Source organism: Oryctolagus cuniculus, chromosome 3, assembly GCF_051225735.1.
Source record: "Oryctolagus cuniculus isolate XC-2025 breed Fujian yellow rabbit chromosome 3, ASM5122573v1, whole genome shotgun sequence".
Taxonomy (NCBI): domain Eukaryota; kingdom Metazoa; phylum Chordata; class Mammalia; order Lagomorpha; family Leporidae; genus Oryctolagus; species Oryctolagus cuniculus.
In genome coordinates, this window is record NC_142869.1 from 102,143,967 (window position 1) to 102,171,637 (window position 27,671).

A 27,671-nucleotide genomic window follows, 5' to 3' on the forward strand; every position below is an offset into this window, starting at 1 on the left:
ACACTTTTTAACTAGAAAGATGGTCTTGGGCTGTGCTGTGGTGCAGCAGGTTGAAGCCCCAGCCTGAAGCGTAGGCTTCCCTTATGGGTGCCGGTTCAAGTCCTCGCTGCTCTCTTCTGAAATAGCTCTTTGCTATGGCCTGGGAAAGCAGTAGAAAATGGTCCATAGTACTTGGGCCCCTGCACCTGCATGTGAGATCCAGAAGAAGCTCCTGGCTCCTAAATTCTGATTGGCTCAGCTCCTGACTTCTGATCAGTTCAGCTCTTGCCATTGTGGCCATTTGGGTAGTGAAATAGTGGATGGAAGACACCTCTCTCTCTGTCTCTACCTCTTTCTCTAATTCTGCCTTTCAAATAAATAAAAATAATTCTTCAAAAAAAGAAAGAAAAAAAAGGGTGGTCATAGACCCACAATGGCATTTTGTAGAACCAGGGGTAAATTATTTTACAACTTTAAGCTTTCTCAGGCAAGTACTTTAAAGGGGATTCAGGTAATCATCAGGAAGTGGCCATAAGCAGTGAGAAATTTTGTTAGTGTTGTTTTAAGGCTCTTCATGGAGGAGGAAGAGTGTAGACAAAATCTTTTTTGCTAAGACTGTATTTTTCTTAAACCAACACTGAGGGCTGGTCAAGAAGGCCAGTGGAGGCTATCTAGAGCTGCTCAGGAACCATTTTTGTCAGGGGGTCATAAGGATCAGATTATGGTTGGAGTCATGAGCTGTGGTCATCTTTCCATTTGATTATTATTCATAGCCCTTGCTAATATTGTTGAACCAGGGTCTTTTGCTTTTTACTTGTTGAGTTCTTTATTTAGTTGAGCATAAATCTTTGACTGTAACATTAATTGAAAATATTTTATCTAAAAGAAATGAAGATAGGAAGGAAGAGAGGGAGAAAATAAAGGAAAGGAAGAAGAGAGTGAAAAGAAAGAAAGAAGAAAAGGGAGAGAAAAAGAAAAGGAAGGAAGTGGAATGGATGGAAGAGAAGAAGGGAATATCATTATATTCTTAGAATTTTATTTTTGAACCACATTGGATCTCTTCTCTCTGTATTAATGTTACAATAACATAAAAAATAAATAATCAGAAAATGAGTTCACTGGGGAGCAATTTTCATGGTAATGGAAAGAATGAATAGTAACACATTTTGGGAGAGGATCAAGAACACGTGTGTTTAATAAATCTAATCAAGGAGAGAATTAAAGGAAGAATATAACTAATAAGAATGTGCAGCATGGCAAATAAATCACCAAGACATGGAAGAGCAAAATGTCTGTGCCCTTTCTCTAATAATCTTCTGCTACTTAAAGAGAAGCACAAAATGTAAATTGAGGAATAATCTAGTGTCAGGGAAGTAAAGACAGGAGGTAGAGAAAAGCATAGATTTGATGCTAGTAGTAAGTACATCATCAATAAATTGATTTTATTGTCCATTTTTTGATAGACCTGTTGTCATAGTCTTAGCATAATAATTAATTGTGTGTAAAAGGAAGATCAAGTGCTCAGACACTGAGATCCAAATGTAAAATGCTAAGAAAAGCTAACAAGTAAAAAGTAAGGGCTGGGAAAAATATGGACTAAGATTAAAGCCAGAGAGGATATTACAGATATGTGACTCTCATTAAATAGAGAAATTCCTAAAAGTTAAGAAATGCCAAGATTAAATGCAAGGTTTAATAAAGAAATGTAATTAAGAATGCGGTAGAAGTTAAAGAGAGGAAATAGATTTTTAAAATGTGTTAAGATGAATATAGAAATTAATGCTGGTCATAAATAATAATAAAAACACTTGATATAGACTCAGATGGTTGACATTGGATAGTAGGTAAGCATTTGAAGCTCTAGGCTTTGGCCTTTCTCCTTCCCCAGCAATCATGGGCATTTAGGGAGGGAACCAGTAGATAGAGTTTCTCTCTCTCTCTTTCTAAACTGTGCTTCTCAAATAAATAGATTGTAAAAAGTAGATACAAAAATTTTTCAAAAAAAGAAACATACTTTCTTAAGCTGTTATACTCTTAAAATATATACTAAATAATTGGGCACTGATCAATAACTTATCAGTGAAAAAAATGGGTTTTTCTTCTAGTAGAGAATAGAATGTATCATTTGATCTTATTTCTTCATTTTAGATAACTGAGCACACAGTAGTTATTCAGTAAATAATGCTCAGTAAAATTGCTTCTGGTTGGAATATTTTCAGAAAATGTAGTATTTTTATTTTGTTTAAAACATTAATGGCCAGCGCATGGCCCAATAGGGTAATCCTCCGCCTGTGGTGCCGGCATACCGGGTTCTAGTCCCGGTCGGGGCGCCAGATTCTGTCCCGGTTGCTTCTCTTCCAGTCCAGCTCTCTGCTGTGGCCCAGGCGGGCAGTGGAGGATGGCCCAAGTGCTTGGGCCCTGCACCCACATGGGAGACCAGGAGAGGCACCTGACTCCTGGCTTCGGATCAGAGCGGTGTGCTGGCTGCAGTGCACTGGCTGCAGGGGCCATTGAGGGGTGAACCAATAGAAAAGGAAAACTTGACCATGGGAAATTGAGCTTTTTCCTATAATCCCAACCATCTGCAATAGCAGTTTTCTATTTGCCTTCTTCATTCACTTCCATCCATTTTAGTCAATTCTATCCATGTATTTACTTCCTTTCTTGTATGTTTATCCTTGTCTATTTCACATTATATTACCAAAATTTGATGTAGTCTAATATTTTGATCTTCTAGTAATGCCTCCTTACCCACTTGAAAAATCATAAAAAAATATTTAGATCACTGAATGTTCTCACTTACATGTAGAAATTAAAAAGTTGATCTCTGAGATGCAAAGGGGAGAACAGTGGTTAACATAGGCTGGAAGGGTGAAGGCAGAGTGAGGAGAGAAGATTGTTAACAGGTACATGTTTGTATCCAGATAGAAGAATAACTTAGAATGTTCTACAGCACAATAGGGTAGCTATGATTGACAACAATTAACCATATATTTTAAAAAAGCCCATCACAAAGAAACAAAAGTGCTTGCAGTCATAAATATGCCATCTACATTGATTTGGTATACATCATATACATAGATTAAAATATCATCTATACCATGTATGTTTATAATTATTGTGTGTTAATTTTTAAAAAAAGAAAAAGAAATATCATAATCATCATACAAGTTTCACTAAACTCAAGAACACAGTAATTGATTTAAATGGCATGGCTTATTCCAAGAAATGAAGAAAATATAATTGAGAGCCCAATTTGTTATAATAAAAATTAATATTTACAAATGTAGAATTTTGTTATTTAGAGTTCTGAAATTCACTGATAAATTAGCTGTTAATTCCAGTGTTCTACAAATAGAAAAATGAGTTTGATAGCTTACTGAACAGAATATTAATATTGTGAAGCATAAATTGGTTGTAGCTTTGTGTAGAGTAATTCAATAGTAATAGCAATGCTACGTATTTGGTGTCCCTACTTTGTGTTAGGCACTGTTCTAAACACTTTACATATGTTAACTCATGTAATTATCCCAAGTGTCTTACAAATTTTGTACTAACACTATTCTTGTATGACAGAAAAAGAGATAAAAATACAAAATAGCTAAAGTGCATTTGTCCATGGTCGTATGGATAGTAAAGTCAAAGCAATTGTCTGAATCCAGTTTGTACTCTTACTACGCTACATGCCTCTCCTCTTTATTAGTCTTAGGAATATAAGAATTGAAGCATAAATTTAGTTTCTTCTTTAATGGATTTGAAAATTCACATCAGTTTATTTAAAAAAAAATTGTAGTTGCTTGCTCTGTGGCTACAGCTTTGCTCTGTGTGGTAGATACAACTGAGAGGAAGAGAGTCAGGTCTCTGTCCTCATTCCAGTGTACTGATACAGACAAAAACAGCACAGAAAATAAAATTCTAGTAGACTATAAATTAAATAAACATGGTGCACAGGAAAAGAATTAGGTAAAAAGAATGAGCAGTTTTAGGGCAAGCCATGTCAGACTTATGGAAGAGGAAGGCAGAAAAAACTACCTCTGCTAATAGTAAAGCCCTGAGTTTTTGTCAATAAAGGCCTTCAGCCAAAGACTTTATGGTCAGAGCCTAACAGATGAAGTGGGCAACGTGCTCATATCAATTTGGAGAGGCAGGCAGTGATTAAATCAAATTACATTATAAAAGTGATGATACATCAATGAAGGATTTTAAAGAAGATAAGAGATATGATGTGTGCTTTTTAGTCACGTGGAGTCCTCATGAAGAATGGATTGACTTGACAATAATGACATTTCACAGGCTAGTTAGAAACAGAAGTACATGCAAGATGTGATGGGTGTAGTAATGGTGGGAATATAGAACAAAATAGAAGTATTCAAGAAGTGCATGGTAAAATTAAAAGCACTTTCTGATGATTATATTCAAAAGTGAGGAAAAGAGAAGATTGATAGATAATTGCTATATTTCTAGTTTGAATAAGTGGAAGAATATTATTTAATTAGATAATTAACGATTAGGGTGAAAACAATTAGTTCAACTTATATATTTTATGTTTAAATGTCATTGAGACATCCAAAGGTATATGAACTGATTGTTGGATATTGATGCAGAATTTAGATTAGAAGTATAGGATAGAAATGAGAGCTTATAAAATGTTATTTAATGCAATGGAAATAGACAAGATAAAATATGAGAGGTGATGGATACAGAAGAAAATATGATTCCAAGTGAAACATTAAATGATACCTACATTTAGAGATTGGGTAGAAGGGCTGCTAATGGGAGATATTGGGTAGCAGACAGGAGATAGGAGAAAAATAAAAGGGAGTCTGTCAAAGAAGCAAACAAAAGCAACTCCTGAAAGTTTTGCAGAAAGAAGTACAGTCAATGGCTGATAAGAAACAAAATGAGAAGAAAACATGTGTTGGATTTAGCAACAGAAAAAGTGCTAACTTACTGCTAATTATTATTAATGTTATTATGCTGGTTGGCAAAGAGTACTTTCAGAGTAGTTGCTGAGAAAAGACTATCTGGCTTGATGTTGTTGGAGAAATGAAGTGAATATATAAAAACTCATTTTGTGAACTACCCAATCACAGAAGCAAGATGTGTTAATAACTGGAAGGGTTTGTGGGAAAAAGAGACTGGAATCTAAAAATTAGGATGATTTCTGTGATTCTTGATTTTCTCAAGTCCAGGAAAAACAGGTTTGTTACTTTAACTTGTTTGTTTTACGTGCTGTACTGATTTGGAAAATCATTATTATTCAACTTGGATTATTTCTATGTAGCTTAAAGGTCTACATATTGGATTGAGTTATTTACACTTTGAAGATTATCCTGTAAAGTGGGAGGCCTTTGTGATGTAGGGAAGAGCGGAGAGATCAAAGGACCAATGTCCTTGAAAAAGAGAGAGGATAAAAGAACCCATAGTCCAAGATGCAGATTTGACTGTCTTCAGCACTTTCTTCTTGAAAATGAGTGGGTGAATAAAATAGGGACAGGTTTGTAGGTCTGGTAGGAAGCTAAGGGCTGTCCTTGCAGTGATGTTACTCTCCGTAGAAAGTACTCTGGAAGCCTTGTAAATAATTTAATTGAATTCACAATTTTTCTAACTTCATATTTTAAAAAAATAGTATCTATCTAAAATAATAGCAACATAAAAATCTAAGTACAAGAGGCCCACACTGTGGCATAGCAGGTAAAGCTATCACCTACAGTGCAGTATCCCACATGGGTGGCTGTTCGAGTCCCAGCTGCTCCACTTCTGATCTCGTACCCTACTGGTGTGCCTGGGAAGGAAGCAGATGATGGCTCGAGTCCTTGGGCCCCTGCACCCACATGGGAGACCAGAAGAATCTCCTGGCTCCTGGCTTCAGATCAGCCCAGCTCCGGCTGTTGCAGCCATTTAACGAGTGAACCAGTGAATCAAAGATCTCACTCTCTCTAACTCTACTTTCAAATAAATAAATAATCATTTTAAAAATGCAAGTAAAGTTATGAAATATGATAATTAATTAAATGTGTTCATTTGATAATGTAAATGAATTCATATTACTTTAAATAGTTCATGTTTTTAAGCAATCTACAATTATAATACTTAAACATTTGGATTTTTTAAGAGATTAATCTCTTCACTGTTAATCTCATTAGTTTCTTCTTGGATTCATGATAACAAAAACTCTAAAAGCTGAAGGCAAATAATTATAGAAAATCATATTATTCTTTGAAGCATTTCATTCATATTAATATGGAAAAGATACACTTCAAAAAGACATATTGCATTATCTCTTTGCTTAATTTCTCTATAGTGCCAACAAATGACTACTTCATCTTTTCTAGAGGATATGAGTTCCTTTCAGTGTTTTTGAAAAGAAAAGATACTTGGAATCTAAAAATTAAGATGATTTACTATTATACTTGATTATTTCAGGTCATAAAAAACTAGCTTGTTACTTCAATTTGTTTGTTTTGAGATTTTTGCTGATTTAGAAAATAGTTATACAACTTGAATTATTTCTATGTAGCATAAATACCACATATTGGATCAGATTATTTACATATGAGATATGTAGAGAAATATATTTGTCATCAGCAGACAAAAGATTAGCTTATATACAGGCTTTTAAGTTTCAGACTATCAGCTGGCCAGAGCCACGGCTCAATAGGCTAATCCTCTGCCTTGCAGCGCCAGCACACCGGGTTCTAGTCCCGGTCGGGACGCCGGATTCTGTCCCGGTTGCCCCTCTTCCAGGCCAGCTCTCTGCTGTGGCCCAAGTGCTTGGGCCCTGCACCCACATGGGAGACCAGGAGAAGCACCTGGATCCTGGCTTCGGATCAGCACGGTGCGCTGGCCACAGCGGCCATTGGAGGGTGAACCAACAACAAGGAAGACCTTTCTCTCTCTCTCTCTCTCTCTCTCACTGTCCACTCTGCCTGTCAAAAAATAAAATAAAATAAAATAAAATAAAAAAATAAAGACTATCAGCTGACACAACAGCTTCAGAAAACTAGCATTTTTCAACTTGAATCTACAGAATCAATTCATAGGAGTGAGTCAGAAAGCTAAAGCAAATAATTTGACTGGATCGGGATAGCATGAAAGCGACAGCACTGCTTTAAGTTAAGTGAAATCAAGGAATGAAATCAAGAGCTAATATTTACATATGTAGTCAGCCTGGCATCAGAAATCAGACGTGAGACAATGGTCACTGAGTTTTGGAGCACATTGAAGGAGCAAGTGTGACTCCAAATTAGAAGCAAAATGACACTGGAAAAAAAGGCACTAGCCACGCTAGGCCGAATGTCTGGAAAGGGAAGGGTAGAATTGAAAGAGGGAAAAAGAAACAAAAACCACATCAATCAATGAGTGGATTAAGTGCTGTGCTTCTGATGCAGAACTCAACCTTGTAACTGCTCTTGACTACATTCAATTTAGAGGACTCTTGTCCATTCTGGGGTGGAAAAGAACCCAGAATAATAATTGCAACAGAAGCTACATGTACATGTCTTACCTAATGAATTGTATGTGCATTCTTTAATATTTAATGCACAGTTGATAATCATACAGCAAGTACATTTTTCTTGAAATGACTGATTTATTAACAGAGGATAGCTAACATGCTGGATATAATGTTACATTTCATTCAAGGCCCTGTATTTTGTGCTATTTCTGGATTCCCAAAAGTCTTCATTTCCATGCCTATTGAAAGACTGTTTTGGAAGTTTTTTTCTTATCTTTTCTTCTTCTGAATTAAAAATGCTTAGATTTTTATGCCACACTGAAAATAATAGAATATAATAGCACATAATAAAGCATCAAACATTAATAATTTAAGATGCTATTCTCTGAAGAAGATTATTTACAAAGAATACTTAAGCATAGAACCTGGCAGCAACTTTAAACCATGATATAAATGTCTAATGATACAATATGAGAAACGTAGAAGTATACTTTGGCCTTAGCTTGGATAAGAAGCCTGAGTGAATCTGTTGAGATTGTTTTGTTTGTGTGAATTGGGAAAATAATGGATCTTAATGAGGCACCCAGAAATGGGGAAAGATACCCCTTTCAAAACAATGATTTGGTGTCATGGATTTAGCTTTAAGATTTACCTTGCTTTTTTATGGAGGAAAGGAGAAGGAGTGCTCTAACATTCTGTTGTATTTCTAAAAAAATGCATGTACACATGTGCACATGTGTACATCTAGTCTCCTGACCTTTCCTTGTTGTATACCTGAGGATTTTAGGCATTTAAAGTTCATGGTCTTCTCTGGGAGCCGTAGATACACTCATGTTAGCTTAAATGGGTAAAAATTAGTACTTCTCTCTGTTTACTCCAGAAGAATGGACACAGTGATAGCCACCCGTACGCTCAAGCTTTTCATAACATGTATTTCTTTGCTTCCAGCAATGGTGACATGAGTTAGAGGTAATTGTTGATACACATGTAAGTCTGTATAATTTTCAGCTAAACCTGGAGTTCAGGTTGAAGCTTAGATCTCAAATGTTTTTAAACCTGAAAAAAAAAAAAAGCTCAAAAAAGAATCACTGTCACTTGAAAGCTTCAAGCTATTTCAATATGCTCCAATACTCTTTTAGGGCATATTGTTCTTTTGTTCTGGGAAAACCAAATAAATAGAGTTGTTATGCTATGCAATGCAAAGCAAAGGCTCTCTTCCAAGTTGGAAATATTTGAGATGCTTTGGTTCAAGGGAATTAAAACTGCTTGGGGATGATAATAAAAGCTTGTCTTTGTTGAAGATAGAGTTGCATATCTGCAAACAAATTTGCTTTTGGAAAAAAAATGTGTTTTAGTAAGGAGGGTAATAAGGACAAAAGGGAAAACAGGAGAGAATCATTCCACTCAAATCCTTTGAATGGATTGGATGTCCTCTTGTTAGAGAGAGCAGAGCCAAAAGTTAATGGATAGACATTTGTGAAAGGCGCATGTTTTGTGTTCTTTGACCACTATCAGAGTGAATGTCTGGTCATCAAGGGTAGCATAGTTGTACAAATGCTTTCATTTCTATCTCTTTTTCATTATATACTTTAAGTGACTATTTTTGTATTGAATAGAACTATTGATTTTAGTTTATTTATTGACTGCTACCTTATGAAACTTATTCGTTTTCGGTGAATTTGTGTTTTCCAGATATCCAGTCACAAAAAAAGAATGATTTTTACTTTCAGTACAATTGCTCATTGATTACCTTTTTAGGTTAGAATGTATTTTGTTTTCAGTAAATTAGACTGCCAGAAAATATGTTACCCTTTTAACAGTTAAGATATTTAAGAACAGAGAGATTAAGGGCAAAACGTACAGGTACAAGGCTATTGCTATCATTTAGTTGGATCAGAGCTGATACTTCAAATATTTGGCAGCCAGTACTGGTCCTACTATAATCAGAATCGATATTGAATAGCTCAGATCTTACCCTGTCTAGCATCCTCTACTGTTGCATAGCAGTTTTGATATTTGACTTGGATCTTTCAACTCTATGACTAGATTCATAATGGAAATACTATTGCTATTCAAATTGGAAATCAAATTTTTCCAATTCACTGATACTTAATCCAACATCATTTATTCAACATATCCAGATCCACTTTATTAAGATATAATTTATGTGGCTGATGTGGCCTAGCAAGTTAAGCTTCCACCTGAGATGCCAGCATCACATATGGGCAATGGTTTGAGACTCAGCTACTCTACTTCCCATCCACCTCACTCCCTGCTAACATGCCTGGGAAAGCAGCAGAGGATGGCCCAAATGCTTGTGACCCTGCATCTGCAACCATGTGGGAGACTTGGATGAAACTCCAGGCTCCTGGCTTTCACCTGGTCCCACCCTAGCTATTGTGGCCCTTTGGGGGAGTGAACCAGTAGAAGGAAGCATGGTGTCTCCCTCTCTCTCCTTCTCTCTCTCTCTCTTGCTCTCTCTCTCTCTCAACTCTGCCTTTCAAGTAACTAAAAAATAAATCTTAAAAAAGATATAATTTACAAGCAATACAATTCACCTATTTCCAGTGCACAATTCAGTGTTTTTAATATCTTCTCAGTATTATGCAACCATTACCACCTTGAACTGAGAACATTTTCCTCACTTCACTTCTAAAAATCCCATATGAATTACCAGTCATTTATTCTACTTTACCTTCTATGTTCTCTAATTCCAGGTGATAATAATTTCCTTTCTGTCTTTAAACATTTATTATTCTGGGTTGAGCATTGTGGCACAATGGGTGAAGCTGCCACTTGGGTTGACCCCATCCCACATCCAAGTGTTTGGAACTGAGTCCCACATCCATTTCCTCCAGGTACCGACTGATACACAAACTGGGGATTCAGCAGATGATGATTCATGTGCTTGGGTCACTGCCCTCTCGTGGGTGGTCCTGGCTCCTGGGTATGGCCTGGCCCAGGCAGCCCTCTCAAAGACATTTAGGGAATAAAGCAGCAGATGGAAGATTTTCCCTCTCTCTCTCTCTCTCAATCTCTCTCTCTCCATTTTTTGAAGTAGAATTATCTTTTAAATTACACTTTGGATTATTGAATGCTATTTTATAGAACTATAACTGCTTTTATGTATTGGTACTGTATACTACAAAGTAGCAGGGTATTTTTCAATTGTAGTAATTTTTCTTGAATTACCAAAGATGATAAACACACACAAACACACACACACAAGACTTTGTCAACTACAAATGGAGATGGTGCCTGGAGTAAGAAGGCAATATTTTTTCTAGCTGTGCATCACATTTCCAGTATAATTTTTGATAGGGACACAAGTATGGAGCAGATGAAGTAGCACTGTTTTAGTTATTTTCCTATTTGTTTATCTTATATGTTGAATTCCTAAAATGTTTAACTCTGTATAAATTTATTCTGCTGGATGTATCATGTATGAATGAGTGTATGATGGGTTTTTACTTAATTATCAAAGTATATCTATGTCTTCCAAGACATAATACCTTAAAGATCTTACTTGTTATGTGCAACTGATTCAGGAATCTCACTATTCATACACACACATGCATGCATGTACACATAGACACACTGCCACATGTTCATACACTGTTGTTATTGCAAAATGGACAAAGGTGTCATATTATCTGAACTTTATATTTTTCATGATTTTAAAATTTGCAATGTCTTTAAATACTTTTTGTCAACAAATACACAGTTTGTAGGAAATCAAAAATATTTGAGGAAGAGATACATTGCTGAATTATTTAAATATGCAACATCTGATTATCATTAAGCATTAGACTGTCATCCAATACAAAAGTAAAAGAGATTATATCTGGAAATTGAGATATAATATGTACTTTAATAGCCATGGAATCATGTCAACCATAGAAAAGAAGTGTCAGCTTCATGTCAATGTTGATACACAAGGGTTTCTTCCTGAGTGGCAAGAAAAAGTGACTGGGACAGAGATCTTTCAGTGGAAGGAGAAGATGCAGATATTGGCTTGAATTTTTCCAAAGTTGTGCCATTCCTCATTCTATTTGTGAATGATGAAGGAGGATAGTGCTACATTATTAATAATAGAGTTAGCTGCATCTCTTAAATGATTTAAAGGGGGAAAATAATATAGCAGATTTTATTTAAAAAAAAATTTGATATATTTTTTATTTACTTGAAAGGCAGAGTTACAGAGAAAAAGGAGAGAGAGAGAGAGACAGAGACAGAGACAGAGACAGATAGAAAGACAGAAAGGTTAGATCTTCCATCTGCTGGTTCATTCTCCAAATGGCCACAAAGGTCAGGGATGGGCCAGGCTGAAGCCAGGAGCCAGGAGCTTCTTTTTGGTCTTCCATGTGTGTGTAGGGGTCCAAGCACTTAGATGTCTCCTTTTGCTTTCCCAGGCGGGTTAGCAAGGAGCTGGATTGGAAGTGGAGTAGTTTGATCTCAAACCGGTGCCTATTTGGGATGCCAGTATGGCAAGTGGAGGCTTAACCTGCTATGTCACAATGGCAGCCCCTATTTTTTATAAAGATTTATTTTTTTTATTTACTTGCAAGGCAGTTACAGAGAGACAAGGGGAAAGAGAGCAAGAGAGGGAGAGAAAGAGAGAGAGAGAAAGAGAGAGAGATAGCTCAATTAATAATAACAGAAATATCTTTAACCATTATCAACTTTCTAGGCACTCATTACAAATAGGAAGCTACTTCAGAGTCAGATAAGTTGAGACTAATGAATCATTAGTTTAATGCCAGCTTGTTATAGATTGAAATAAGAGCTGCTATATACCAATCTTCAAATACTGGTGTCATAAAAACAAAGGCTTTTAAAACTAGTTAGATCTGGGGTGAAAATGTTGCCTTGACACTCTCAGTCCGGTAACTTTTAAGTTTCAATTTCCTTCTTAGAAAAAAAGGTACAAGAAGACAAACTTCAAAGTAGATTTACACATGAAATAAAATGGTGTATGCAAAGCAGTTTGTACTACTTCTAGCAGACAGTAGCTATTAATTTTATTATTATTGGACTTTTGAGCCACATATGGAACAAAATAAGTGACACAAATGTAATCACATCAAAGAAACTTCATTCAAAAGCTTTAATCATCCTTATTTGCATGCCAATAAAATCCTATTGACCCCTGTTTTGAATATTTACCTAACTTAAACCTGAAAATGACCTTTTCATTTAGGTATGTATACTATAATGAATAGTTGCTTTTAGATATTTTTTGAGGAAAAATAATAGAAAAGTTGTGCCTGCTAAATGGTAGTTTCTTAGTTTGAATGCACAAACTAAGGTACAAATATACTTTATTTAATTAATCATGCAAGGACCTATAACTGAGAAAAATAGATAAGATGAGAGAAAAACTGCAGTAATTTTGTTATACTTAAAGATGTATTCGAAGCACATCTATGAAAAATTAAACAGCTGTGTTATCATACTTTATGATTGGGAACACATTTTAAAGAAATAATTACTTTGTTTTTCACCTTGTCATTTTTGCGTATTAGGATTTGTGTACTGTCATTTGTCTTTTCCTGACAACGTTTAAAGCCTATTTACCTGGCAATGAATTTCATTTTGCCTTTTTTTTTAAATTTTTCTATCGCATGAGTTGAATAGAATCAAAGAGCTTACCATATTCACTTATAAAAACATGATCTACAATTATCTGATACAAAATACAAACTTGGATTTTGCCTTTCTGTGTAGTTGTTGTTTTGAAGTTTTTTTTTTCTTCTTCTTCTGGTCTGTGGTATTAAGACAAAACTCATTATCATTGTACCTAATTGACATATAATTATCAAAACCATCCCTAATTTGTGGCACACTGGACACTTTTTGAAAATTAATCATTACTACATAAGAGAGAGAGAGAGAGCATGTGCTACCATTTTTGAAAATAAAAGACAGTTCTTTGGTTTTGCTTGTGTTGAGGAGAGGACAAAGCAATTGAGTTCATAATAACTTGTTCCTGCAAAAACTGCCTCCATGACATATATACTAACTCACAGCCATACTTTCCTCTGTGTAATCAGCTGTCAGTGGCAGGTGTCTCAGTTTTATATTTTGATTTTGAGATATCGTGGAGAAATGGTAGATAAAATAATAGGTATATGTATATTCATTTACATGCCTTCTCTGTCCTGAAGTCATGTGTTCTTTTTTTTTTAGTAAATAGTAACATAAGCCAATTCTTTTTCTTCCCCCTCAGACGTGGGTTCTGTTGAAGGGCTTGCCTATCACCGAGCCTGGGATACCCTGTACTGGACCAGTTCCACTACCTCCTCCATCACTAGACACACAGTGGACCAGACTCGGCCTGGAGCGTTCCACAAGGAAGCCGTCATCACCATGTCAGAGGACGACCACCCTCATGTGCTAGCTCTGGATGAATGTCAGAAGTGAGAAACAACATTGTTATTCCAAATTCTCAAAGACTATCAGAGCTACGTTGTTTTAAAAGAATTAATGTAAACTTTAAAAATAATAGTTTTCTTTGAAGTTTTCTCCTCATAATCCATGAAACTTTTTTTTAATGGGACCATTGTAAGTAGGAATAATTACAATATAAACTTTAAATGCCAGGCATCCTCTGCATGACAGATAGAGTAAAAGCAACTATAAATGATGAAATGGAAAACAGAGACTTTTTTATGCTGGAGACATCATACACATAGCTGATTGTAATTATACATATTAACTTAGAACCTAAAGATACTTTTTCACTTTAATCTACTCATTTTGACAAGTAAGGATTTCATAAACTGAAATACAGAGACAACAAAAAACAACAACCAAAAGCCCTTTGTGTGCAGCTACATTTTCACCATGATGAACCTAAAGACAATCTAGTTAGTCTACATCTGCTTGCTGATATATTGTGCAAACATATATTGTGCTACAATACTGAATGAATGAAAAATAAGCCAGAGTATAAAAAAGTTGCATTTTGAAAGGGTTGCAATTAAAACAACTTTTCTAGAGAAATGAAGAGCAAAGCCCAGTTTAATAGGAAAGCATGTATCTGTACTCTCATACAATAAGGTAAGATTGTTAACCAGAGACACCTTTTGTTCTTTTTTTTTTTTTTAATATTTATTTATCTGAAAGTCAGAGTTACACAGAGAGAGAAGGAAAGGCAGAGAGAGAGAGAGAGAGAGAGAGAGGTCTTTCATCCTCTGGTTCACTCCCAGTTGGCTGCAATGGCTGGAGCTGCACCTATCCAAAGCCAGGAGCATCCTCCAGATCTCCTATGTGGGTACAGGGGCCCAAGGACTTGGGCCATCTTCTACTGCTTCCCCAGGCGATAGCAGCGAGCTGGATTGGAAGTGGAGCATCCAGGTCTCAAACCGGTGCCCATATGGGATGCCAGCACTGCAGGTGGCAGCTTTACCTGCTATGCCACAGTGCCAGTCCCCCTTTTGTTCCTTTTTCTGTTTTTTTGTTTTTTTTTTTTTTTTTTTTGACAGGCAGAGTGGACAGTGAGAGAGAGACAGAGAGAAAGGTCTTCCTTTTTGCTGTTGGTTCACCCTCCAATGGTCGCCACGGCCAGCGTGTTGTGGCCGGCGTACCACGCTGATCCGAAGGCAGGAGCCAGGTGCTTCTCCTGATCTCCCATTGGGTGCAGGGCCCAAGCACTTGGGCCATCCTCCACTGCACTCCCTGGCCACAGCAGAGAGCTGGCCTGGAAGGGGGGCAACCGGGACAGAACCGGCGCCGCGACCGGGACTAGAACCCGGTGTGCCGGCGCTGCAAGAGGATTAGCCTATTAAGCAGCAACTCTGGCCCCCTTTTGTTCTTAAATGACCATATAAAGAAAAGCCAATTTGGCCTTCACTGAGCAGAAATAGAAAAGCAAGATTGAGGAATAAAAAGACAGATAACAATGAAACTGACCATTTCTCAGAAGAAAGGACTATATCAATTACTACTCAGTGTGAAAGTAATCCTTTATCCGGAAACAAACAAACAAACAAAAAACCTTGAAATACAATTATATGTAACATATTCACTGAGTTGAACACTATGCAATGCATGAAAATGGCAAAGGCTGAGGATGTTGTAACTTCTGCAGCTCTGATAACTGTGAGCTCAGGACACAGGCCTTCCCCTGCCTGGGCAGGGAGAGCCAGTTCTGCTCCCACCATGGACCTGTCCTTGGATAGCTTACATTGACTCAGCTTCTTCTAAGTTAGAAGTTCACCTGCAGGAGCTAAGGATAAGAACAGGTGTCCTACACTGACAATTAGGAGTTGGAAAGAGGACTTTGTAAATCAATTTTAACTTACATAGGGTGATTTCTTTAAAAATGATTAGTTTTGATAACTACCTTATTCTTTAATTACATAGGCTAAATTTTACACTTTTATCTTGAATATAGTGAGTTGAAAAGTTGAAAATTAGGGTTAAATGTGACAAACATTTTAATTGGAAAATTATATGTGAAGATTAAAGAAAAAGATGTTTTACCATTATGTATATGGACATCATAAAATGACTCTTCAATGTTAGTTGATTAGAATTTTGAAATAAAATTATAAATTCTCAATGAAAGCTGAAAAACCTGGCTCAATTATTAGCAATTCATAAAATTCTGAAACTGAGCCTCTCAGTTTTCTCATCTGTGACATAAAGAGATGAAAGCAATATACCTCTAAAATTCTGTAACTTTAAAGACGATCATTTAGGAAAATGTTGTAGCTGAATTATGAATTTCATACCTCACATTGTAAGTGTAAGATTTGAAGTGTGTTAATTAACTGCATTTTTCTTTTTTAATTTTTTAAATTTGAAAATCTATTTTTTTGAGAGAGAGAAAGGGGGAGAGAGAGAGAGAAACAAACAGTCTGAGCTCTCCTGTCCTCTGGTTCATTCCTCCAGTGCCCACAACAAGGCTAGGCAAGGCCAAAGACAGGAGGAGCATGGAACTGAATCCAGGTATATGAGTGGCAGGTACCAGTCACATGAGCCATCACCTGCAGCATTTGCCCCTAAATTTTTCATTTTACAAGTAAAATGTATGGATAAAATTATGGGTTTTGTTTTTTTCATTGGCAAATTTGCTGATTAATAGGACAGAATATTTTTGGCACTTGGTTATGGGGAACATTCTTTTTTTTGTTCTATAGAACAGAATACAATGATGACCCATATTTCTTCAGTGGTTATGGGCTTGTGTCGCTCCCCCTCTTCGTGGAGGAGCAACACAGGACCCTGCGCTGTTCTTTCGTCTGCTCGGCCCTCCCCGGGTTTGCTGCTGGTTCTTCCCGGGTTGGCTACTATCCCTTCCACCTCCGTGGAAGGGCAGTTCCCCCTGGCCGCATTCCCCACTTCCGCAGGGGAGCGGCACACCGCCGGCCGGCTTTTCTCGGGGGCTGCACGGGTTCCCTTAGATGTTCCCCATAGATGTTCCTGGTGCATGCCGTCTCTCTCCTCCTTTATAGTCCTCCTCCGCCAATCCCAACTCGGCTGCCCACACGCCGAGTACGCCGCTCTCCAATCAGGAGCAAGTCCTACAGTTTATTGGTTGAACTGGAGGCAGCTGTGCGGAAGCTGTTTACTTCTCTCCCAGCACCATATTGTGGGAGAGCAGATGCATAGAATAAGTCTTAATTCCAGTAACTCAGTCCAGTCCGGATTGCTCCCCACAGGCTTGTTTATTTATTTGAAAGAGTTATACATAGAGAGGGAAAGACACACACACACACACACACACAGACAGAGAGGGAGAGAACGAAAGAGAGATCTTTCCATCTGCTGGTTCACTACCCAAATGACAACAATGGCCAAGACCAGGCCAAGGCAAAGCCAGAAGCCAAGAGCCAGGAGTTTCTTCTAGGTATCCCACGTGGGTGCAGGGGCCAAAGCATGTGGGTCATCTTTTGTGGCTTTTCTCAGGCCATTGGCAGGGATATGGATCTAATGTGATTCAGCCAGGACAGAATTCAGTGCCCATATGGAATGCTAGCATTGTAGACAGTGGCTTTACCATCTATACCACAATACCTACCCAGATTATATTTTTTTAAAATGATTTATTTATTTGAAATGCAGAGAAAGCAAGAGAGAGAGAGAGAGAGAGAGAGAGAGAATCCCCAAATATCTGCAATATCCAGGTCTGGACTAAGCCAAAGCCAGGAACCAGGAACTCTATCTGGTCTCCCACATGGATGGTAGGGATGCAATAACTTGGGCCACCATCTATCCCATTCCCAGGCCCGTTAGCGGGAAGGTGGATGGGAAATGGGATAGCTGGCATTCAAACCAGCCCTCTGATACAGGATGGAAGCATCTCAGTGACAGCTTAAACCACTGTACTACAATATTGGCCCCACATTACTTATTTTTTAAAAATTAGGAAGTAGAAAGTTTTTTGTTGTGAATTAGAATTTTGTCCATTAGTAGGTTTTATGACATACTGATAGCCACATATTGACTAACGTTGTTGGTTGTAAACTTAAATAGCCTTTAAATGACTGTGCATGTGAAGTAAATATGCAGTCTTGATGTAAACATGAAAGTTGTTAGAACAGTATTCTTTGTCAGAGTATTGAAGCATATTTTTTAGATATCTCAAGCAGCCTCCTTCCCTGAAATCTTCCCTTGTCCCCTTCATTCTGATTCCTGTGTTCCCTCCCTCCTGGCAGCAATAACCTACCTTCAAATAAACTCTGACAAACAGAATAATAGATAAAATGGGAGAAAGAAGAGCTGCTTCTGCTACATGAGAAAAAGGGAGGAGTGCCTTGGAGTTTGGAACTCAACAGTTTTTACCCTTCCCGGGCTCTCTGAGGATTTTCCATATAATCCTCAGAGTGTAGCTGGATAAACAGTGATTTAAAACAACCTGGAGGGACTGGCACTGTGGCTCAATGCGTTAAGCTGCTGTCTGCTGAGCTGGCATCCTATTTGGGTGCGGTTTGAGTTCTGGTTGCCCCACTTCCAATAAAGTTCTCTGTTAATGTGCCTTAGTAAGTAGCCAAAGATGGTTCAAGTCCTGGGGCCTCTGCACTCACATAGGAGACCTGGAAGAAATTCCTGGCTCCTGGGTTCAGCCTGGCACAGCCCTAGCCATTGAGTGGTCATTTGGAGAGTGAACCAGTGCAAAGAAGATCTCTCTCTCTCTCTCTCTCTCTTTCTCTCTCTCCTCTCTCTCACTGTCACTATGACTTTCAAGTAAATAAATAAATCTTAAAAAAAAAACAAACAACTTGGAATATCTATGAGTAGCAGGTACCATGTTTAAGGATTTGAGAGTCAGTCCTAGAACTCCAGAAGCAATAGTATAATTTATTTTTCTACAAAAAGAAAAATATAGAAATATAGCCATTCAATATTTTTAAAACATATATGAATGAAAACACAAAAATTAAAAATTCAAACTAGAAGGTGTGGAGAATTTTGTTTTCACCACATGAAGAGAAATATAGTTAGCATTAGTATAGCAAAACTGTGTCCAAAATGATCATACTGGATTTCCTAAAATACAGTATTAATGAGTTAAGGTATAATTATAGCTCTTATAAATTTAATATCACTGCTTCATAAATCTTCATTATGTACCTAACTGCCTCAATTTAACAACCTGATTATTTGAAGGAATTCACAGGATAAGTGTTTCTCAGAAATAGGTTCTAAGCTTCATTAAGAAAAATGCACATGTCATATATATATATATATATATATGCATGTATACACACACACAATCACTTTCTTACCAAGACTTTCATAAGGATCACAGAATATGAAGTAAATAATGTTGCTTCTTTTTAAATAGCTTGACATTGCCATGTTTATACTAATGTTTTTGTTCTTTATTACAAATCTGACTACACTTTTCATTTTCATTAGTTTAATGTTTTGGACCAATTGGAACGAACAACATCCGAGTATCATGAGATCTACCCTGACTGGGAAAAATGCACAAGTGGTGGTTAGCACAGACATTCTCACTCCAAATGGACTCACCATTGACCACCGGGCAGAGAAGCTGTATTTCTCAGATGGCAGCCTAGGAAAAATTGAAAGATGTGAATATGATGGCTCCCAGAGACATGTAAGTTACAGAATTCTAGACTGCAGATTGATGCAAAGACACGTTTGAAAAATGTATGCTTTAGCATTTTTGCAAAATATGCATACTGAGAATTTCAAAATAGTTAATTACTGAAACCAGCTCATTTGAATAACTAATCTATTCACTACAGAAAATGTGGATAATATTTTGAAAACTTTCTCAAGTGCATTTGCTGCCATGGAGACAGCTCATCTCAGAAACTTCAGTCTGGAGAGACAATAACTGATTTTCTCCTAGTTATTAATTTAATTGGAATTGTTTGAGCGATTTGCATATACTTCATTATTTTTTTTGTGGGATTGTGAAATGAACTTGGTGAGTTGCCCTAGGACAAAAGAAAATTAGAAAAGAAGAAATGATCATCTGCTTGGGTCCTCATAGCAAGAAACTTAGAAGTTCTGCAGAGAGGAAAGTGGAATTTGCTTTTCTGAAAGACACGTTCTATTCCCTGGGCTCTGTCTGTTTTCTCTGGCTTCCGAGTGAAAGGGTCGGACAGTCATTGTGCTTCCCCTGGAGAACCTTTCTCACGTATATTTATGACCTGAATCATAAGATTCAAAGACACCCCCCTTATCCTGTGAGAGCAGCAGCCCTGGCAACTGGGGAAGCTCAGGGTTCAGGAGGGTTAGACATGGGTGCTACACCACCGGAGAGATCCTTAGCCCTACACTCAGTCCCAGCACCTACCTAAAGGACAAAGCAATCCCATGGCTCCCCACTCCTCTGTGCAACAAGGAAGGTTTGGGATGGCAGGAAAATATTATCTTCAAGGCCCAGACAGTAAATATTTGAAGTTTCACAACCATAAGGTCTTTGTATGTTAAAACAAAATTTGTCTGACAGTATCCCGATAAACAGAAATAAGGAGTCAACCAGCAGGCTATAAGTTGAAACTTAAAAAAAAAAAGATTTATTTATTTATTTGAAGTCAGAATTAGAAAGAGAGAGAGAGAAAGGGAGAGTGAAGGGGAGGGGGGAGAGAGGGTTAGGGAGAGGGAAACAGGGGGAGAGAGAGAGAGAGAGAGAGAGAGATCTTCCATTCACTTGTTCACTCCTCAAGGGGCCAAACAAACTAGGGCTGAGCCAGGCCAAACCCGGGAGCTTCATCTGGGTTCCCCACGTGGATGGCAGGGATCGAAACACTTGATATCTTCCACTGCTTTTCCCAGGTTGTTAGCAGGGAGCTGGATTAAAAGTGAAGTAGCCCGGACTTGAACCACTACCCAAATGGGATGCTGGCTTCTCAGGCCGTGGCTTTCCTTGCTGTGCCGCAGCACCGGGACCTACATTATTAGAACAGTCAATTTATACCATTAGACATTGTGTGTGTTCGTGTATGTGTCTTTGAGTTTCTTGAAGAAGGAGTGAGTGCATTGATTTAATTCTGGGACAGGAAGTTGACCTCAGTGTGGAGTGACTTTTCAGGAGTACTGATATAGAACAGTTGGCTGCGTAAGCAGCGGTGAAATAATGAGTTCAGGACCCACTGAGATTCAGTTGTGGTGGTAGCAACAATGTTGATCTCAGAATCACATGCTAAATTCTTGGTTTCTGTCTACCAATTACAGACTATGTGACCTTAGGCTATATATTGAAGCGTTATTAACTTTAGTTCTCTGCTGTTAACTTTTGACCTATCTGTAAAGATTTTTTGAGGAAGTATTCCGAAAGTGTGTACTTGAGAATGCAACTTCGAAATTGTTAATGAACCTAGTGGCTAGTCTTTTGAAAAGGCAGACATTTGGCTAATTGGTTAAGAGACAGTTGGGAGGCTCATTTCCCATTCTGAAGGTCGTGGGTTACACCTTTAGCTCTGCTCCAGATTTTAACTTCCTGCCGATGGACACCCTGGGAGGCAACAGGTGACGATTCAAGTGGCTGGGTCCCTGCCATCCGTGTGCTTTGAGTTCCTCACTCTCTGCTGTAGGCATTTGGGAAGTGAACCAGTTGATGATAGTTCTCTATCTCCAAGAGACATAAAAATGAACACATTTTGAAAGTTAGGTGATCAATTGTTTTCCTGGGTATGGTGTTCTGTTATGACCTCTTGATACAGAACACACCCTTATAAATCTTTAAAGAAAGTCTTCACTCACCTCAGTTTATTTTGTATATACCTGTTTTGCTTCCCTCACCCAAATATGTTTTATGTGTGGAAATAATAGCTGCTTAATAGATCAGTAGTAAGATGTCACTAATATAATTGAAAGGATTTTTTTTAGCATATAAAGATATGCTTCATTCCATCACTCAGTTTTCCATCCTTGTTCAAAAGAGAATAATTTCTGCTTGAGCTTCAGAATTGGGAAATATCTTAAAGGCTCTTAATACATTTTATTTTTTCTTAGAGTTTCAATTTTAAATTACTTTTAATTGATGCAGAATAATTATGCATATATATGGAATACAGTGTGAAGTTTTATATATCCATGTAAGTATTGTATAATGATCAAATCAGGGTATTTATCATAAATAGCACCTCAATTATTAAATATTTCTTTATAGTACAAATATTAAAAATAATTTTCTCTAATTATTTGGATGTGTACAATTCAATATTGTGAATTTTTGTCATCCTTCTGTACATTAAAGTGTTAAAACTATTCCTTCTACTTGTACGTCTGCACCCTTTCTCTAATCTCTCCTTCCTCTTCCCAATCATCCTTAGTCACTGGGCCTACTCTTCTACTTTGTATTTCTTCTCTTTTAATTTTATTATTTTTTTAAAAAAATTTATTTAAGGTATACAAGTTTCCTTTATTTCAAGTGTACAGCTTTCACAACAGTATGCTCCCTCCCCTCCCCTCCCTCTTGCACCCGCTCTCACCCTTCTTCCTCCTTCTTCTCCTATTCCCTCTCTTAGCTTTTACAGAGGTCTACTTTCAGTTTAGATTATCCACATAAGATTATCCCTAAACTAAGTAAACAGTCAGGATGAATCAAATAGAATAATAGAATAGACATAGAATGAAGAAAAAAACCTGTTCCTCAGCAGCAGAGACAAGGGCTGTAAACAATCATTGACGCTCAAAATGTCAATTTTACTCTATACATTCCATTTTTGGGACTCTGTTAGTAAACCTGGATCAGGGAAAGCATATGGCATCTGTCTTTTGGGGACTGGCTTATTTCACTAAGTGTAATCATTTCCAATTGCATCCATTTTGCTGTAAATGACAGAATTTCTTTTATTTTATGTCTGAGTAGTATTCCATAGTGTGTGTGTGTGTGTGTGTGTGTGTACCATAATTTCTTCATTCATGCATCAGTTGATGGACATCTGGATTGATTCGATATCTTAGCTACTGAGAATTGAGCTGCAATAAACATGGGGATACAGATAACTCTTTCACATTCTGGTTTTACCCAGTCTCTCCTTCTTTCTCTCTCTCATCCTTAGTCACTGATAATTACTATTCTACTTTGTACTTCTTTAATATCAGCTTTAAAAAAGAATATTCTACAAATAAATGAAACAGTGTGGCATTTGACTTTCTTATATTTCGTTTAAAATATTTCCTGCAGGTTAATTCATGTTTCTGTAAATGACAGAATTTTCTTCTTTCAGACTGATTTTATATCTTGATTCTGTATCTTATCTAATATCTATATCTTGGCTAATATGAATTATATGCAATAAACAGGGTCCTCTTCAACATACTAATTTTAATCCCTCAGTAGTAGGATTGTACTTTTACTAATTCACATTCCTTACCAATAGTGCCTGTAAGAATTCTCATTTTTTTACATTCATGCCAGAATTTTATATTTGTCATTTTTTTAATAGTCATCCTAAGTGGTGTGAGATGATGTCATTGTGTTGTTGGTTTCCATTTCCCTGATGATTAGTGATGGTGGCCATTTCTATGTCTTCTTTTGAGAAATGTCTATGTGATCTGCTTTCCATTTATAAATAGAATTTTTCTAACTTGTGTTCTTTGTATATTATGCATAATATCCCTTTGTCAGATGTGTAGTTTGCAAATATTTCTCTAATTCTGTAGTATCATCATTCTGGTGATTTTCACCTATCTTGTACACAAGATTTTTTAGTTTAATGTAATCCCATTTATCAATTTTTATATTTGTTGACTGTGCTTTTGCATTCATATCCAAAAATACCTTGTAAATACCAATGCAGGGAACATTTCCTCTTTGGTTTGTGAATATTTTCTAGTTTTGAGCCTTTCATCTAAGTCTTCAGTCCATATTAGGTTGATTTTGTTTATGGTGAGAGACAGGGATCTAGTTTGGCTTTTCTGTTTACAGATGTTCCATTTTCCAAGCACCATTTATTGGAGAGGTTGCCATTTTGCCAAATGTGTGTTCTTGATGCCATGACTGAAATCAGTTAACTTTGTACAGAGTTAACTGATGGGTTAATTATGGGTTCTCTGTTCTGATCCACTGATCTTTGTGTCTATTTTTATGACCACAAAATACTATTTTTGTTACTATACCTTTGCAATATGTTTTGAGGCCTGGGAGTGCCTCCAGATTTGCTTTTTGGCTCAAGATAACTTTGAAAATTCAGTCTTTTCTAGTTCAATATGAGTTTTATGATTTCTTTTTCTGTATCTGTTAAGTATGTGTTTATTATTTTGATAGGGATTACACTAAATCTATAACCCTCTTTGAGTCATGTAAACATTTTAACAATATCAATTCATAACGTTGGAATATCTTTCTATTTATTTGTTCCTCTTCATTTTTCTCTCAGTTTTCACTGTAGAGATCTTTCACTTTCTTTGTTAAAAATATTCATAGGTTTTTTTTTTTTTGGTAGCTCTTTTAAATAGAGTTGTTTCTTTGATTTTTTTTTCCAGAAAGTTTGCTATTGGTGTAACTAATACAACACTATTACTTTACTGAATTTATTAGTTCTATCAGTTTTTGGTGGAATCTGTAGGATTTTCTTTATACAGATTATGTCGTCACAAACAAGGCAATTAGACTTCTTCCTTTCCAGTTTGAATGTCCTTTATTACTTTCCTGTGCTCACTGGCTCTTGAAAAGACTTCTATTGCTATTTTGAATAAAAGAGGTCTTATTTGGTAACTTTGTGGCAAAGTCTACAGCTTTTCTTCTTCAATATGATATTTCAATGTTCAATACAATGTTAGCAGCATTTCTCAATATATGACCTTTATTGTTTTTTAGGTACATCACTTCTAAACCTAATTTGTTGAGGTTCAATCATATTCTATTTTGTATATACACCACATTCTTCTTTATTCTTTTTTTTTTTTTTTTTTTTTTTTTTTTGACAGGCAGAGTGGACAGTGAGAGAGAGAGACAGAGAGAAAGGTCTTCCTTTACCGTTGGTTCACCCTCCAATGGCCACCGCGGCCGGTGCGCTGCGGCCGGCACACCGCGCTGATCCGATGGCAGGAATCAGGAGCCAGGTGCTTTTCCTGGTCTCCCATGGGGTGCAGGGCCCAAGCACCTGGGCCATCCTCCACTGCACTCCCTGGCCACAGCAGAGGGCTGGCCTGGAAGAGGGGCAACCGGGACAGAATCCGGCGCCCCGACTGGGACTAGAACCCGGTGTGCCGGCGCCGCTAGGCGGAGGATTAGCCTAGTGAGCCGCGGCGCCGGCCTCTTCTTTATTCTAATATATATCTACTTTTGGTATAAAAACAAATTATAACTATAATCAACACAAATGCAGTGTTCTCTAACCTTGTGAAAATCAGTGTGAATTTAAAGAGATGGAAAAGATATCCTTGTCCTTAAATCATTTGAAGTTGGTTAACAATCACTAAAATAAATTATGGACATTTCTATTTAAATACCCAATATTTGGAGATAAAATGTTATATCCAAAGAGAACTACTGGGGCCAGTGTTGTAGCGCAGTGGTTTCAACTGCTGCCCATAATTCTTGCATCCCATCACAATCCAGTTGCTTGCTGGTGTGCCTGGGAAAGCAGCAGAATATATCCTAAATACATGGGCCCCTGCACACTCATGGGGTTTCAGGCTCCTGGCTTCAGCCTGGCTCAGCCCTGGCTGTACAACAACTTGAGTGGTGAACCAGTGGATGGAAGATCCTTTTCTCTATTTCTCTCTCTCTCTCTATCTCTCTCTCCCTCTCTCTCTCTCTCTTTCTCTTTGCTCTGCTATTCAAATAATTGAATAGAGCTACTGTTAGGATTTTAATCTCCAATCATTTCTTTTTTTAGTTCCTTAAATTCATACATATTATTCTTTTATAAATATAACTTTCATAAACAGTGTCATCAGTTAGTGCGCTGGACCCTACACTTACCTTGGAAATCAATAGTCACTGCTGAATTACCTTGTAAAGCAAAAACATTCCATCTACATGCCAATGATGACAGAAACTTGGTGACTTTTATTTAGTGTATTAATGAAAAGCATTACCTGTTGGCTTAGTCCCTCATGATACACATGACAAAATATCACTCCTATTGTCTTCTACTTGAGCAATCATACCAATACAGTCGATATATATCTATTTAATTCATATATTCAAAAATAAGTGTCAATAAACTCACAGAATGAATTTTATTTTATTTATTTTGTTTACATGTTTGAAAGGCAGACAGAAATGAGATAGAGATACAGATAGAGATAGTGACTGAGAGAGAGAGAGAGAGAGATGCTTGCAATGGCCAGGACTTATCTAGGCTGTAACTGGGAGCTGAGAGCTCAATCCAGGTCTCCCATATGGGTGACAGGAATTAATTTCCTTGAGTCATCAGCCATTGGCATTATCAGGAACCTAGAGTTAGGAGATGGAGCTAGGTATCAAATTCATATGTCATGGGACATAGGCCTCTTAACCTCTAGGCTAAATGCCCATCTTTGAATTTTATTTTCACAATTTGGATGCACTGCATAAGGAACTGTAGAAATACGTGAGAGGGTGTAAGTATAGGGTTAAAATGATAATTAGGAAGTAGAAAGTATAATTCTGATGATTGTAAAAATCTATAAAATTGAAATACTGATTGAAATATAGCATGTAAAACAAAATTTAGCATATAAAAACTTTTAAAATGTTGAAAAAATGCAAAACAAAATAGTGACCCAAGAAATAGCAGTTTCAAAGAGGAACATTTCTTTTGCATAACTGTAATTTTTCTAACTTTGTATGAAGCAGGTGAGAGCAGAAAATAATTGCCAGCATAGGTAGATCAAATATCCCCAGGGGAGCGTACAGATTAGAAAGAAGGTAGACATTATAATCTAGACTTTAATGAAAAGAAAGCAATCTTTACTTCAATTAATTGACTTTAACGTATAGAGAGATTCTTGTAAATTTAGGCACTATCTTTCTGTGAACTCAGTACAATACCATGGCTCTCCCAAAGTGTATTTGAAAAGCTTACCTTCATTTGAAGATCCAGATAAATTCATCTGAAGGCAAGTATATGTTCAAAAGTTTGGTTTAAAGAAAGGTTGATGTGCTTACACATTGCACTAGATATTAAAGCCTTGAGTGTGTTCATGTATGTTAGAGAGCTCAACATTGAACACAATATGTAGCTTTATTTTTATCTAAAAATAGTAAACTTCAGTTTAAATCTTTTATTAATAAATATAAAATAACTGGCTGATTTTGTCTAATTTTATAACCATATTATTTTGTGTAGTGTTTCAACCTAAGTTTTATTGAAGAATACATTCTCTGATATAACAAAGCAGAACACTCTTGAGTAATCAGGTTATTAAATGAAAAGAAAGAAGCCAAACAATAACTTCACTTTTGTTTTTCATTTTTATTTCTGTTTTGTGTCTGTGATTTCTGTTGTTCTAGTAGCAGAAACAATAGCTAGCACTGACAGGGCTAAGACAACGTGACTCTAGCCTTTCTCCCTGCAGTTGCTTTGTAACTGTTAAGCATTTCTTGGATGGTATCTGTAACCTTCCAAAGAGATGTTTATATTCCTAGAAATTGCAATTATTGTTGTTTCTTGCCTGTGACATTCTTTAAGAAACTTTGTCCAAAGTGTTTTCAGAGTATGTTTCAGATGGACACACTAAATCCTGACTTTGAAGTGAAAAGGGTACAAAGATTATCTGTCTCCTAGACAAACACACTCTGAAGACATGAAATCTTTTGTGTGAGAATGGGGGAGCAAGTTAAAAATCTAATCAATTGTAAATAAGAGCC

At 36.9% G+C, this 27,671-nt stretch overlaps 1 protein-coding gene across 4 annotated transcripts in view; it reads left to right on the forward strand.

Moving 5' to 3' along the window:
* LRP1B (LDL receptor related protein 1B) overlaps positions 1–27,671 on the forward strand; it is a 2,138,546-nt gene that overhangs the window by 1,729,782 nt on the left and 381,093 nt on the right. For all 4 annotated transcript variants that reach the window (XM_051849573.3, XM_070071546.2, XM_002712121.6 and 1 more), the window contains exons 42-43: positions 13,665–13,854; positions 19,304–19,508. In XM_051849573.3, the coding sequence (XP_051705533.3) occupies positions 13,665–13,854; positions 19,304–19,508 (395 nt within the window). The remainder of the gene's footprint in view (positions 1–13,664; positions 13,855–19,303; positions 19,509–27,671) is intronic.